Source organism: Pan paniscus, chromosome 11 (genome assembly GCF_029289425.2).
Source record: "Pan paniscus chromosome 11, NHGRI_mPanPan1-v2.0_pri, whole genome shotgun sequence".
In the NCBI taxonomy this organism is placed as follows: Eukaryota; Metazoa; Chordata; class Mammalia; order Primates; family Hominidae; genus Pan; species Pan paniscus.
Genome location: NC_073260.2, coordinates 85809325 through 85825498, shown reverse-complemented (window position 1 = coordinate 85825498; position 16174 = coordinate 85809325). Strand labels below are relative to the sequence as shown.

The window sequence follows — 16174 nt, the reverse complement described above, 5'->3', positions numbered from 1 at the left end:
CCTAGGAAATATAGGAAATGCCATTTTGGACACAGGACATGGCAAAAATTTCATGACAAAGACACCGAAAACATTGCAACAAAAACAAAAGTTGACAAATGGGGCCTAATTAAACTAAAGGGTTTCTGCACAGCAAAAGAAACTATCCACAGAGTAAACAGACAACCTACTGGAAGAAAATATTCACAAATTATGCATCTGACAAAGGTCTAATGTCTGGAATCTATAAGGAACTTAACAAGAAAGAAAAAAAAACCTACCCCATTAAAAAACGGGCAAAGGACATGAACAGACACTTTTCAAAAGAAGACATACATGTGGCCAACAAGCATATGAAAAACTCCTCGGCATCACTAGTCATGAGATAAATGCAAATCGAAACCACAATGAGATACCATCTCACACCAGTCAGAATTGCTATTATTTAAAAGGCGAAAAATAACAGGTGCTGGTAAAGCTGTGGAGAAAAGGGAGTGCTTATACACTGCTGGGGGAATTATACATTAGTTCAGCCATTGCAGCAAGCAGTTTCGTGATTTCCCAAAGAACTTAAAGCAGAGCTGCCACTCAACCCAGCAACCCCACTGAGTACACACCCAAAGGAATAATAATCCTTCTACCATAAAGACACACAGACGTGCATGTTCATTCACAATAGCAATGACATAGAATCAACCTAAATACCCATCAACAGTAGCGTAAAGAAAATGTACATATATACCATGGAATACTATGTAGCCATAAAAAAAGATGAGATAATGTCCTTTCTAGCAACATGGATGGAGCTGGAGGCCATTATCCAAAGTGAACTAACACAGGAACAGAAAACCAAATACCATGTATTCTGACTTAGGAGTGGGAGCTTAGTATTGAGTACCCATGGACACAAAGAAGGGAACAATAGACACCACAGCCTACTTGAGGGTGGAGGGTGGGAGGAGGGTGAAGATCAAAAAACTACCTACTAGGTACTATGCTCATTACCTGGGTGATGGAATAATCTGTACCCCAAGCCCCCATTACATGCAATTTACCTATATAACAAACCTGCACATGTATACCTCTGAACCTAAAATAAGTTTAAAAAAAAAAGAGAAGCAACACATATTTTCTGAAGGAAATGGGAATTATATATGAATATACATTGTCAAAGACTATAATGTTTGAGATTTTCTATTGCTTATTTCATTAGTTTCTTTCTGGACCTATTCCATCTGGGCTAGCAGCTCTGAAAACAAAGTAGTGTGGATCAAACTCTGTCATCTGTTTCTGTCACACAGATTACAGCCCTCATCCTGAAGGAGGGACAGATTTCAGTCCCATCCTAATAAAAAAAAATCTCTGTTCTGTTTACTGTTTTTTTCTACTTGGTTTGGAAAAATTTTGTTAGAGGCAATTGTCGATACCACATATGGCTGACAGCAGGTATAGGAGGTATCCTGGTACTCATACTTGGAAACCCTTAATTTGGCATCATCCTCAGCACATGAAATTTCTCAGATCACTAACAATCTTGGACCGATGATGATTCCTTAAGCCAACTTCACTCTTCTGAAAAGGTTGGCGGGCATGTCTGCATTTTTCTGAGGACTCCTATGTTATCATCCACTCAAGATACACAAAGGCATTAACTAATTTTAAAAATCTTGGCCTGGCACAGTGGCTCATGCCTGTAATCCCAGAACTTTGGGAGGCCGAGGCGGTCGAATCACAAGGTCAGGAGATCGAGACCATCCTGGTAAATATGGTGAAAACCCTGTCTCTACTAAAAATACAAAAAATTAGCTAGATGTGATGGTGGGTGCCTGTAGTCCCAGCTACTCAGGAGGCTGAGGCAGGAGAATGGCGTGAACCTGGGGGGCAGAGCTTGCAGTGAGCCGAGATCGCGCCACTGCACTCCAGGCTGGGGGACACAGCGAGACTCCGCCTCAAAAAATAAAAATAAATAAATAAATAAAAATCTTAAGCTCTTCAGGTTTACTTTGTGTCTGCTTAGAGGAAAAAAGCATCCAACTACAGATATAAATGTATCCATTAATAAAAGGTAAATGGAGGCACAAAAGTTTATTTGAGCTAACAGTGATTCATGAATCACTGTTGAAGCAGCTTCAAATGGGAACTGGTTCAGGGACCCTTTCAAGGGAACAAAAAGGGACAGCTTCTGTAAGGTAAATATAGTAGCAAATTTTTCACTGGTTGTACTTATACAATTGCCTTATTTGGTTGATCCTGCTGGAAAGTCTCTAGTTATATAAGTTAATTGGCTTCTGATTGGTTAGCCTTAAGTTTGACTTTTTCTATTTTTAAAGACATTTACAAGAAATAGCTCAAGTTAAGTTTTGCTTATATTGGTAAATCAAGCAAAGTTAAGGCCACTTAAAAGGCTTTGTCTGGTCAGAGATACCTCAGGCCATTTTAATTTTCTTTAACAATTTAAATACACCTGTGTGCCAGAGGACAGCTCAGTGAAGTCTTTGAATGTCTGTGGCTGTATGTTTGGAAAAGTATATATTCTTTGCGAAATACCACAAATACTGATGAGGTAAAATGCAATGTATAGGACTGCATGTATATAACAAGTCTTCTATTACTAGATCTATACTTCTGTTTACATACAATTTTTATTACTAAGAAAGGCTGAATATATTTACCTTTCCAGTAAGAATTACAAGTAATTAAGTTACCTCAGTAACACTTCAGTGTTTAGGTACAGTGCAAGTGGCTCTCTGTATCTGTGTCCAGCATGGAATTTCATACCTAGTTGAAAACTTTCTTACTTGAGAGTGAGTTTTCTTATCATATATGTGGTGATATGGGATGATAACAGAATGTTGTAATGTACAGGCATCCATGCCCCCATGTGATGTTTTCTCACATGATTGTTTCTCTTAACTGTGGTTTCCAGATATAAAAGCTTAATCTTTGGATTCACAGGAGCATTCTAGAATACATAGCAGGGTTTTGCTGTTATTCCTAGTGGTTCTTTTAATTTAAAAAAATCCAAACTTCCTTTATAATCAAAAGATCCACTTGTTTCCATTTCTTTAGCTGTATGAGTTCTCATAGTCAGTTTGGGCTGCTATTAACAGAATCCCATGAACAGAGTGGCTTACACAACAAACAGTTATTTCTCTCAGTCTGGATGCTGGAAAGTCTAAGTCTGAGTTTGAGGCAAAGCAGATGCAGTGTCTGCTTCACAGACCACAGTGTTCGCCTTATAACTTCACATGGCAGGAAAGGCAAGGGAGTTCTCTTGGGCCTCTTTTATAAGGGCACTAATTCCATTCATTAGGGCTCCACCCTCCTGACTTAATTACCCTCCAAAGCCTCCTGACACCATGACTGTGGGGTCAGGATTTCAACATATGAATCTGGGGTGGGGAAGCAAACATTCAATACTTTGCACCAGTGTAACACCAATTATACTGGATTCATTTAATATGTTTGTCTCCTATTAATTAATATTTGTTTACATTGTCAATGTTTTGAAAGTACTTCATAATCAGTATGATATTTCCTATTACGCCTTCGCCATGTAAAAAATATTTATCCATCTATCTATAAACTGAGCTGTGTACTAATAATGATTCAATAGTATAGATTTAGATGTAGACTTAAATATATAAGTAATATTTTATGTAAGCCAATGACTTCAGACAGTACGATTTGTTTTGTTTTTATGAGCTAACTGTTAGAAGTATAAATGGATTTATCTGTTGTAGAGATATGACTATGATATTGTTTGAAAGTTTCCACTTATTTACTACATGTAGCTCAAATATATTTTTCTTTTAATGTTAAATGAAAATATGAAGTTATTTAAACAGCAAGTAAACTTTCTGCAGATGCTTATTTTTGTATTGGGAAGAAAAACTGATTAAATGTTTCATGTTTTTTATAAACTCAAAAGGTATTAATTTCATGGCTAGAGATAAATTATTTCTTAGTATCAACTTGGTTTAAATTTGACTAGAGACTCAAAATGCAAAGCAATAAAGATAAAAAGTGGTTCCACTGCCAGTGTCATTCAGTTGCCTTCTCTTACCTCCAAAATAATAGGTGTCACCTGAATCAATGAGCACAGCCACCAGGGGCTGAACAGCTGTGTCATCGTCCACCACCACATTCATATGGCTCCACTTGGCAGAGAAGGACACAGAGTGCCACTGCCCATCGTTTAATCCAGCACCTGGAGGAAATACAATCAGTCAGAGACAACTCTAAATTATGAGCTCTGTAAACACTTGAAAACAATTTGATTCAGATCACTGAATAAGTCAGAGAAGACTGGTATTTACATGTTCATGTATCACTGAAAAAAAAATTAACCACCTATCTTTAATTTAAAAATTTCATTTATTATGAAAATAACACATGAATAAAAATATTACTCTTTCTGAAGAATCACTGTAACAAATTCTGGTAATTTGCTTAAAGTAACTAGAATTTAATTATCAAATATATACAGTAGGAGCCTTTACAATGGGATAAAAACAACACAGTTTGGTTTAATCTTCAAATGCAAAACTTACTTGCTTTACTGAATCTAACAAAAACATTTTACAAGAATCAAGAAAGTGAGTTGATAAAAAATATGTCAAGAATGATTGTGAAAAGTTTTTTTTAGAAAAAGTTGACACATAATTGCACATACTTATGGGCTGTGACAGGATTTGAAATGGAAGATCACTGGATGTCTGGCTTACTGCACCTATTAATTAAGGTAAACCCTGCTTTCACTGTCTGAGCTATTTTACAGCCCTGTAAATTGTAGAAAACTGATAGTAATGCAAAATGACTTGTACCCATAGAAATACAAATGACTTGTGCCTGGCGAGGTGCAGTTGCTTACTGAACCATTTCATATCTGTCTGTAATTCATTTTGGCATTTCTTATCTGCCTGTATGTGTAGTACTTTGAATTATCCTCCGAACTGATTGTAACATCTTACTGGTTTCTTCATAGATTAGTTAAAATCTTTAACATATATTTGTGTGTTTCTGAATTAACAAATTATGATTATAGATATAATTATACTGTCTTTTAAAAGTTATTATTCGCTGGGCATGGTGGCTCATGCCTGTAATCCCAGCAGTTTGGGATGCTGAGGCGGGCAGATCACCTGAGGTCGGGAGTTCGAGACCAGCCTGGATAACATGGTGAAACCACATTTCTACTAAAAAACAAAAAATTAGCTGGGCATGGTGGCACTAGCCTATAGTCCCAGTCACTTCGGAGGCTGAGGCACAAGAATCACTTGAACCTGGGAGGTGGAGGTTGCAGTGTGCTGAGATCACACCACTGTACTCCAGTGTGGGTGACAGAGTGAGACGCTGTCTCAAAAAGATAAAATAAAATAAAATAAAAGCTATTATTTAATATTTGATAAAAAATGCTTAGGAAAGAACTGGAGTTGTACTTTATATATGTGCAATATTTTTATATATTTACACTCACATCCACATTATTTTATGATTCTCAGTAGTAATTATGAAATTAATCCTGTCAAATAATTTGGTAACAAAATGAATTGTCTTTGATGGTAAATTTAAATGTTAAGGTATTTAAAATCACTAGAGGTATTCCGTGCTTTCTTTTACCTGATAATACGTCAAAGATACATGCCAATAAATGGGCTAAAAATAAGATTAGCTTCATGAGGCCTATTAAATTAACTTTGCACTGAAGTTTAAAATTAGGCCAAGATTGAAACTATTTCAGAAGTTACATATATCATAATAAACTTTAGACTAATAGAAATTTTCCTATAAAGTTAACATTTTACTTGATAGTCTTGGGAAACCTGTAAATTATTAAAATGACTCTATGCTTCATTTATTTTTCTTCCTAACATGCATTTATGTGAAGTTAGTATATTATTACCATTTCAAATGTAGTACTTCTTAAAAATTAAACATTAACATTAATATTTTAGCTTTTCCTTTTAACCTTCAGTGATGTATGAAACAGAAACAGAAGTAGTAATAAAGTGTAAGGAAATAAATTATTCTTTAAAATCAACCAAGATTCTGGATGTCTTCAATGTAAAACTAGGCATTGTCTAAACACAATCTGGAGGATTATATGATTCTGCAGGTTTCTGTGCCTTTTACCTTCTTTGAATTTTTCTTTTTTTTTTTTTTTTTGAGATGGAGTCTCGCTCTGTCACCCAGGCTGGAGTGTAGTGGTGCCATCTTGGTTCACTGCAAGCTCCGCCTTCCGGGTTCAAGCCATTCTCCTGCCTCAGCCTCCTGAGTAGCTAGGACTACAGGCACCCGCCACCAGGCCTGGCTAATTTTTTTGTATTTTTAGTAGAGATGGGGTTTCACCGTGTTAGCCAGGATGGTCTCAATCTCCTGACCTCGTGATCTGCATGCCTTGGCCTCCCAAATTGCTGGGAGGCGTGAGCCACCACACCTGGCCCCTTCTTTGAATTCTTTTACCACCCTGTGAATTGTAGAAAATTGAAAGCAGGCAAATGATTATTGTCCATAGACATGCAAATGAATTTTGTCTGGCAGGAATACAATTGAACTTCTTCCTGGTTCCTCTACCCCATCCCATGGAATAAGCCAGTTTTACATTATACACAAAATCATTGCAGCAGTAACATCTTACTGATTCCCTCATAAACTAATGAGTTAAACAAAATCTTTGACATGTTCTTTTTATAACTGCAAAAAGTGCCCTCTTTAAGAATATCTTTTGAAAAATAAAAGCAGATCTTTGTATAACTGTTTTCATGTCTATCATCCACATTTGTTTTCTTTTTGTTTTCTATTAGGTTGTATTTGGCCTTTGGCCATAGTTTATGCACAAGAAAATCAGATACAGTAGAAGCTATAAATATTTCAATGAGAAGTTACTAAATTAATTGCCCACAACATAGATGTTATTTTAAACACATTTGATATGAAGATGATCTCTTGTTAACAACTACAACATTTTAACTACAGAGGCAAAATATCACACTCACAAAGCCATGAGCTAAAGCAAAATCCTGATGAGATTTAAGAACTTTAATTATATTTAATTCTAGTTATTGTGCAACCCAGAACTGGATGAAGTGCTTGTTCAGCACTTCATTGAATCCAGAATATATGCAACTCATCAGCAGTAAAACTGAACCAAACTACTGTAGGAAAAAAATTGAGGGCAGTCTTTGAAATGGGCAAAGGAGATTACTGGATATCTTTTCAATGGAAAGATTAGCTGATATTACGGGATTGTAAACCATCATCTTGGACTAGGTTACTTTACAGCTGTGTAGTGACAGAAGTTAACTTGCAGAACATTGATAATAATGCAAATAATGCTTGTCCATAGAGATGCAAAGTGTGTACAGGGAAGGGATTTGCCTTTCCCTTTGGATATTGACAAATTTAGCTAGTCGGCATCTCTTTTCTGACTAGAAATGTGTGGTATTTATTTAAACAGGCCTTACTGGTGTAAGGGTAAACACAAACCAAAACAAACAAAAGCTTTCTTAGTGCTAAAAGGGATACACACTTTCTTTTTTTTTTTTTTTTTTTTTTTTTTTTTGAGACGGAGTCTCGCTCTGTCGCCCAGGCTGGAGTGCAGTGGCGCGATCTCGGCTCACTGCAAGCTCCGCCTCCCGGGTTCACGCCATTCTCCTGCCTCAGCCTCCCGAGTAGCTGGGACTACAGGCGCCCGCTACCACGCCCGGCTAATTTTTTGTATTTTTAGTAGAGATGGGGTTTCACCGTGTTAGCCAGGATGGTCTCGATCTCCTGACCTCGTGATCCGCCCGCCTCGGCCTCCCAAAGTGCTGGGATTACAGGCGTGAGCCACCGCGCCCGGCCTGGATACACACTTTCATTCACTTTTTTTCCTTAGAGCATTTCTTTCAGAAAACTTGTAATTGTACATCTTTAAAATCTTAAAACAAACAAACAAAATCTTATTTAGCCTCTTTCTTGTTTCCAGGAGTGTTTTTCTTGAGGACCTTGGAGACATTTCTTTGAAATGTAAACATCAAGAAAGGCAGTGCTCCTATCTCCTTGTCTCCGTGGGAGTTTAACGTAGGTGCCTGGCTCCAAGTTGCAACTACCCACTTGTCAAAGAGACATGGAGTTTAGTTTTCCTTTGCATAAAGGAGTGTGCCTCCCCAATTACCAGGTGAATGTAAGATGGGCTGTGTAGCAAACGGTGCTGTCAAGTCCTCTTACTTGAGGACAAGTTGTCCTTTATCTTTAGAACATGTATGTAATGGGTTGTATCTGCCTGGCTATATAAATGGATGAAATTTCTTTATCTTTGCAATCACATTAGCGATTGCCTGAAATGTACATCACAGTCTGGCTTAATACTTATTCCATAATAAGACTATTTCATTTCTACCTTGTGAAACTGATTCACTATGTTGGTAGGCAATTTTATCTTTACTTATTTCCCTAACACTGGTTCTCTCATCAATGAGTTAAAGAAAATCTCTGACATGTGTTCATTCTGTATCTGTGTGTGGGTCACGATTTTAACCTTTCTTGGAAAAAATCTTATTCGTGAGGAAATGGAAACTAGGTTTGCATTTCTAAAAGATAAAAAATACACATCCCCTCTGAATATCTATCTCCCCTGAAACACCTGTGTGAGGTGGACACAGATTCTAACACCCAGGACTTGCCTGATTGTTCCAGAAGTACTGAGATAAGGCCCCGCCCTCCGAATTTCTTCACGGGTCTTGAAATCAGGCTTTCATACCACAACATTTAATAGCAGTATAGTCACGTGTGCCTCTTACAGCCAAAAGGAATCTTTTTTTGAGTATGATTACCCCCTGGTCTCAAGCAGAAGTCAGCCTCTTCGTCTGTGCCTTTTTCTTTTTCAGATTACGCTTTTTTTTTTTTTTAAGCCCCCATTTAGTTCCGATGCCAATTTAGGCACAATGTCAATTTAGGACCCAGTGCTCCTCCCATCTACAAATCCAATCATCAAAATCCAGCAGCTCTGTAGTTAACAAACTTGCCCACATCTGACTGCATGTGAGATTAGTTCCCATCTATTGTAACTCAGTCTGGCTTCATGGGATTTGAGCCCCTAACCTAGCATTTGCCCAACAAAAACAGGCCCCGATGGGGAGTGGGGATGTGAGGACCTGTGTGTGGGGTGGGCATTGTGCTAATAAAATCAGACTTCCTATTGTTCTCCCTGCAAAGGAGATCTGAGGTTTACCACTTCACAAGTGAAAACAGCTGAGGCTTAGGAGGCTTCGTGATTTACATTTCAGAAGGGCATTAAGTGGAGGAGCTGAGATTCTTCCAGGGTGCCCGGCTATCCCAGAAAACGAATCAGCCATCAACGAAAGAATAAGAACTCTTGGTATTTGCCGGGCATCTTTCCCTGTAAAGTGATAGTTATCAATTGCCTACTGTGTATAGAATATTTGTGCACAGACCCTGAGCGGCGGGGCGGAGAAGGGAAAGGAGGAGGACAGGAGAGGAATGTGCCTCTAGGTATTGTCTGTTCCATGAGGTCCTGACCCTAGTTCTTTGGGATGGAGGCTGGTGTATGTTTGTCAGGAAATGGAGCTCAAGGGTATTCCTTGTATATGGGAAGGTATGTCTGCAGAAATATGCATTTCATATTTCTCATATATAGTCATTTTGGTCAAAAGAACACTTTAGTGGCAGCGGGGTGTACCACACAGAACAGTCTAAAAGGAAACAGCAATCTGTTCCTCTAGTGGGGGCATGGAGCATCTCACTGCCTCACTCACTCACTAATTACCAAATGATTTCCGTGTGGATATGTCAGGTTTATGGGAATACAACTCTTACCTGCTGTGACATTCCTTGGTGACTGTCCCGGCTGGAAGAGACTCAGTTTGAGCTTGCCATCCTTAAGAAAGAGGACGAAACTCCCTGAACCACGTCGAAGTTCACCGAAAAGCAAATGTCCTGCTCTGTTCCACGTTCGAAATTGAAAAGTGACAGACACTTTGTCCTCGCCAGAGTTGCCTGGCAGAGCCAGATAACTCCTGGAGCTCAGAAAAGTCACAGGGACAGTCTGTGGCTGTGGACATGAGAAGGACACATTTCCCTATAAATAAAACAAAAGAGCACATTGAGCAGCCTTATAGGTGGTGCTTCTATCTAATTAAAGCCAGATTTTACGAAGACGTACAAGGCTTTTTATCAATCCAGGATTAGTCTGCCTGCTAAAGCTGAAATCTATGACATTTATCTTCTCTTTCAACATAAGTATTATTATAATTGGGCAGACATCCATGTGGCTTTCTGTGTGTGTGTGAGAAATTCTCCACTTCTCTACTTCTCAGCATTAGTAAAGGAGTCTCAATATAATTTTAGTTCAACAGGAGTTTAATCTATGCCAGCTATTTTCCAGGCCCTGTGCTAGCCCTGAGGATACAGCAAATAACAGGACATTTTCATACTCAGTCTTTCTCCTGAGCAACATTTGGTCTTCTCTACACAATCCTCAAAATCTCTTTTGAACCAGCTTACTATTTTACTGGTTCCCTCATTAATGAATTGACTAAATCTTTGACACATGCTTATTTGCTATTTGTATGGGTCATATTTTTAGCTGTTGGAAAGTTATATTTGACAGCCTTTCAAATGGTTTTCAGATCTAACAGTTATATGCAATGTTTGCATATAGTATTTTTAGCATGAAAACATTGATGTTTTTATAGTCAATTATGTCTATATTGTATTTTACAGCTTCTGAGTTTCCAATCTTTGTTAAGAAAGTTTCATACTACCCTAGGTCCTACATACAATCTCATAGATTTTCTTTAAGATTGTTGTTTGTTTCTCATCCTCTTTAATTTACATATTCTTAGTGTGTATAAGATAGTGATCATGCTTATTTTCTGCCTTATGGACACTTGTTTGTTCCGGCAGAATTTCAGAAATAATTCATCCCTGTTCCACTGAATTGAGCCACATTCCTTGTTACTAACAACTTTGCACATAAACTGGGATCTTTCTGAGATCTTGACTGTTCTACTGACTTCTCTGTTCCTATCCACTACCATACTGATTCTAGTATAGAAGCTTTTAGTATGCTTTAATATCTGGTAAGTCAACATCTTACTAGGTTTTTAAATGGTTTTTGTTTGTTTGTTTGTTTTGCTTTGTTTGGCTGGTGAAAGGAATAAGCAATTCTTGGGCATTATTCACACATAGGAATTTCAGTTCCAGAGAAAAACCCCAGTAATTCTGATTTTACTTGGAATTTCCATAGATTTATTTCTAATATACTATAAATGATTTTAGAAAAAGAATGTTACTGGAGCAGGACAGATAATCTAGGGTAGTGGCTCTCAAACCTAGCTAAACAGTCGAATCACCAGAAGGTCTCTTAAAATCCAGATACAGACCAATTAAAATCCCGATCTCTGGAGGTAGAGCCAGGTAATGGTATCTTTTGAATCTCCTCTGGTGACTCCAAGATAAAGCCAAGTTTAAGAACCACACTGATCCAGTGGTAAAACAATTTTCAAAACAGAATCACATTTTTAAAAAATTCTGTCCCAACATACTTTAGAAATGGATATAATTCAGTTATCATTTTATAATAATCTTTAATACACATTCTAACTGTATACATCAATCAGAACATTTCTTCTTGACTATTTTTGTAATTCTGCCAAATGGGAAACAGTTTTCATGACAAGAAAACATTTGCAGAAGAAAATTTAAAAAAGAAAACATTTGCTGTAACAAACTAAATACCAAAAGCTTACAAGTAATTGGCGCTGATCCATAGTACACATGTAATCACTGGACTATTACATATTTTTTATCTTTTTATCAGCTGTATATTTCTTGACCTCATCATTTAGGTGGGTAGCTGCCTGCTACAACAGAGAGGCAGGGCTTCTTGCCACAGAGGAGTGCTTGTTAGTTGACTGAATGAATTCTGGCAACTGATTTTCCCAACAAAATACATTTTTAAATGTTTTCCTTTTATATATTGGAACAACTATTTTCCTGTTTTTATACAGAACACATAGAATTGTAGTAATTCTTAAAATGGAATTCCCATAATTAACATTATATATCCATATGCACAATTTGGAATGAATTGTCTTTTTGTTTTTGTGTGAAACTTACACATTTTAATAACCTCATTCAATGTAATTAGTAAATAGTTTTCTTGAGGATGATATCCAGAACCCAGAGATACCAGCTTAATTGTGGTTCTCCTTATTGGCTATACTCAATAATTCCATCAGTGAACCCATCAGTAATTCAGAATAACATGGAATGTATATGAAAACCTGTGTCTATTGTCCTCAAATAGTCTTGTCTCTTTGTGTCATAAGGCCCAACTCACTCTTCCTCACTTTAATGACAGTGTCTTTGTAAATAGCCCCATAGAAGTTAGGGTGAGGAGGAGGGATTCTTCTGAACACCAAGGACTGGCAGATAAAAGGTAGCTTAATATTCAGAACGTGTTAGGTCAGGCTTCTTGACACGGATGCCCATTGGCCAAACCCATCTTTGTATCTGTATCTGAGTAACGCATCTCCAACAAAGCCAACTTCAATAACCAGGTCTTTTTTCTTTTTCCTGTTGAGCAGCACTTAAATGTCAGTTTCTCCATGGACAGAAACTTTAGGTAGAGGGCTGTTCCATTTATCTCCTTCCTCTTTTCATTTCTTTTTCATCTTGTCAAAGGAAACTGCACTCTGTGGAGCCTTGTTATCACTCTTCCCTTTGGTGTTTCCTTTTTCATGTATCTTGATGGTATTTTTCATTTTTATGATCTCAGCAGGGTGCTGTTCATAGAAAAACTTAGACTTCAAACCCATCTTTTTTTTTTTTCTCTCCTTTACCTTCTTGGAAAGTTCATGGGCTTCACAGCTGTTTTTCCCTTTTTCTCATGCTAACCTAAGTGATGTATTCATTGTGTGGTCTGGTGACACACAGTCAGAGATATTTTCAGGTTTTGGTCCTGCAACCCATGAGCCAACTCCTCCAGCACATAACAGGAAAGAAAACATGTTCCCAACAATACAAATAAATATTCCCATGATGTGCTGCTGAGATACACTGACAACTAAACATGAGCTTTCCCTTTAACCCCAACTTGGATATTTCAAACTTTAAACATTGAAAGAAGTTTATTAACTGATTTGGAAGTATTTCCAGTTGATTAGGGAATAGATCATTAGGGATTGCCATTGCAAAATGATTGGTCTCCTGTGGATAACAACACCAAAAACACGCGAGACATATGAATTCTGATTTCCATGTAAAAATAGAAAGTTATTTTATTTCATATAAAAATGAAACAACGATGTCCCATGAGGCATATTTACTTTATAACTTTTTATGCATAATAAAAATTACTATATTCGGCTGGGTAAGGTGGCTCATGCCTGTAATCCTAGCATTTTGGGAGGCCGAGGCGAGTGTATCGTCTGAGGTCAAGAGTTTGAGACCAGCCTGGCCAATGTGGCAAAACCCTGTCTGTACTAAAAAAAATTAGCCGGGTGTGGTGGCACACACCTGTAGTCCCAGCTACTTGGAAGGCTGAGGCAGGAGAATGGCTTGAACCCAGGAGGCAGAGGTTGCAGTGAGCCAAGACTGTACCGCTGCACTCCAGCCTGGGCAACAAAGCAAGACTGCATCTCAAAACAAAAACAAAAAAAAAACAAAAACAAAAAAAGTGCGCCTGTGGTCCTAGCACTTTGGGAGGCCGAGGTGGGCAGATCATGAGGTTGGGAGATCGAGACCATCCTGGCTAACATGGTGAAACCCCGTCTCTACTAAAAATACAAAAAATTAGCCGGGCATGGTGGTGGGCACCTGTAGTCCCAGGTACTCGGGAGGCTGAGGTGGGAGAATGGCGTGAACCCAGGAGGCAGAGCTTGCAGTGAGCCAAGATCGTGCCACTGCACTCCAGTCTGGGCGACAGAGTGAGACTCCGTCTCAAAAAAAAAAAAAAAAAAAAAAATTGGCCCAGGCCCAGTGGCTCACACCTGTAATCCCAGCACTTTGGGAGGCCGAGGCAGGCAGATCACCTGAGGTCAGGAATTCGAGACTAGCCTGGCCAACATGGCGAAACCCCGTCTCTACTAAAAGTACAAAAATTAGCTGGGCATGGTGGCGGGCACCTGTAATCCCAGCTACTCAGGAGGCTGAGGCAGGAGAATTGCTTGAACCTGGGAGGTGTAAGCTGCAGTGAGCTGAGATTGCGCCGCTGCACTCCAACCTGGGAGACAAGAGGGAGACTCTGTCTCAAAAAAAAAATAAATAAATAAAACTAAATTACTATATTACATGGGCAGCTGTTAAAGTAAGAACTGATTCTTAAAATATTAGATGAAATGGAGACTTCACATGAATAATTTTTAAATGCAAAAAATAAAATGTCCTTTTTTCTTTCCTTCCCATTAGGCTTCCTTACCATCATGAGGATCTGTGGTTTGTGTTTCTTGGCTAATTCGGTAACATCCACTCCATTATAATAAAGATTTTCTAAACACCCATGAAAGCTTTTACGTGTGAATGCCCGTGATCTTCCAGGTGTCGGAATTCCCCCAAAGCTGATCTTAGAAAGAAAAATGACATAAATAACATTGTTTAGTGATTTTCTGATGGTACGTGTTTAAAGCATTTATAATTAATAGGTCTAGTACTAATTGTCACAAATCCATTCCCATTATCTTATATTTGCATGCTTGCTTATTCCAAATGAAGTGTTCTATCATAATGGCAGCTGTTAATACCTTTATTTCTGGCACCACACAGTTTTGAACAAACTTAAAAGGAAGAAGTCAACACACATTTTCTGCCACGTTGAAATTTTCAGCCATGTAGTAAATTTACCCTTTGTGGCTCATATGATCTCTTCTGCAGCACTCAACTCTGACACGAAGTACCAATGTGGCCACGGACAATACATAAAGAAAGAGAACATGTTCCAATAAAACCTTCTCTTTTGAACAAAAACAGGCTTTGTATTTTTTTAATTAAAAAATGTCCAAACTTGGCCTGATGCCCATAGTTTGCCAACCTCTGCATTAGATATTATCTTTTGCTATTACATGGTTAAATTAAAGTAATAAAACTGAATAATCCAGTATAGGACTAGGATCTTCAGTTTAATATTATATGCCAAAGCCACTTACGCCAGTAAATATCACAGTTTTTCTGGTTTGTTATGATCCTTCATACACTTTAAGGTGTCCTGTGAAGGACTGGAAGAATAGATGCTATTTAACAGTGTAGCTTAGATACATATGGGCAATGGGTTGCAAAAAACATTAATGACTTAAAAAATATCAGGATATTATTTATATGTGAGCATCTGACTTTCTTGTTATTTAATAAATCTATTGGTGTATATCTTGTTAACTTCTCAAAGTGATCCTAAATAATGCTATGTTGGTTAGGATTGCACCAAGACAAGAAAAAAAATCCCCCAGGAATCTGCATAGTCAAACAACAAGTATAATATACCAGATGAAATTTCAAATGAAATATATTCAAATGAGTACATTTAATAACAATGCTTGCTACCTTGGTATTTCTGCATTTGTGGATTTCCTAAACCTAACACTGACTGTTTACTTCTTTTCAAGGTGGAAAAGATGATCTATTATAATAAACTGACCTATTAGAAGGCATAAACAGTTTCATAGTACCGGGACAGACATACCTATTACTATTAGTCAACTTAGTTATGAATTACTATAAAATGGCATTTCTCTATGCAGCTACCTTATTTTTCAGGTTATATTTAATTTAAACTATATATCTATAATAACCTCAAAATTAAGATCCAAGTAACTGGAATCTCCCTTTGCTTGGAAATGATGAGTGTGTTTGTCCACGGTGAAGTTGACCTGCGTGTCGAGGAGCTCGATGAGGACGGAATGCCAGTGCTGGTCGTCCAGCAGGCTGCCCAGGGTGAGGGTCACAGGAGCAATAGTGGAAGGCAGCTTAGCATTGCCTTAAAGGAGAAGGAAAAAAAACAATTATTTCTGTTCAAACTCACGGCTTCCCTTTTTTAGTTGAGCATCACAGTTTGCATCCAACTTTCCATCTTACAGAGTTGTTTTCTCACTTTCTCCCTATCTTGAACACAATAACCTTACCCTGTTTGTATTTTTTTAAGTTCAATTCTACACTTTGTTGAAATTTTTCTTAGTAGTTTTTCTATTACTCATGACAT

General features: G+C 37.8%; 1 protein-coding gene across 10 annotated transcripts in view; it reads right to left on the bottom strand.

Moving 5' to 3' along the window:
* LOC117977962 (contactin-associated protein-like 3) overlaps window positions 1-16174 on the bottom strand; it is a 238102-nt gene that overhangs the window by 90715 nt on the left and 131213 nt on the right. For all 10 annotated transcript variants that reach the window (XM_055092007.2, XM_055092009.2, XM_055092010.2 and 7 more), the window contains exons 6-9: window positions 15768-15952; window positions 14405-14548; window positions 9799-10060; window positions 4046-4189 (exon numbers count right to left, since the gene is read on the bottom strand). In XM_055092007.2, coding sequence (XP_054947982.1) covers window positions 4046-4189; window positions 9799-10060; window positions 14405-14548; window positions 15768-15952 — 735 coding nt within the window. The remainder of the gene's footprint in view (window positions 1-4045; window positions 4190-9798; window positions 10061-14404; window positions 14549-15767; window positions 15953-16174) is intronic.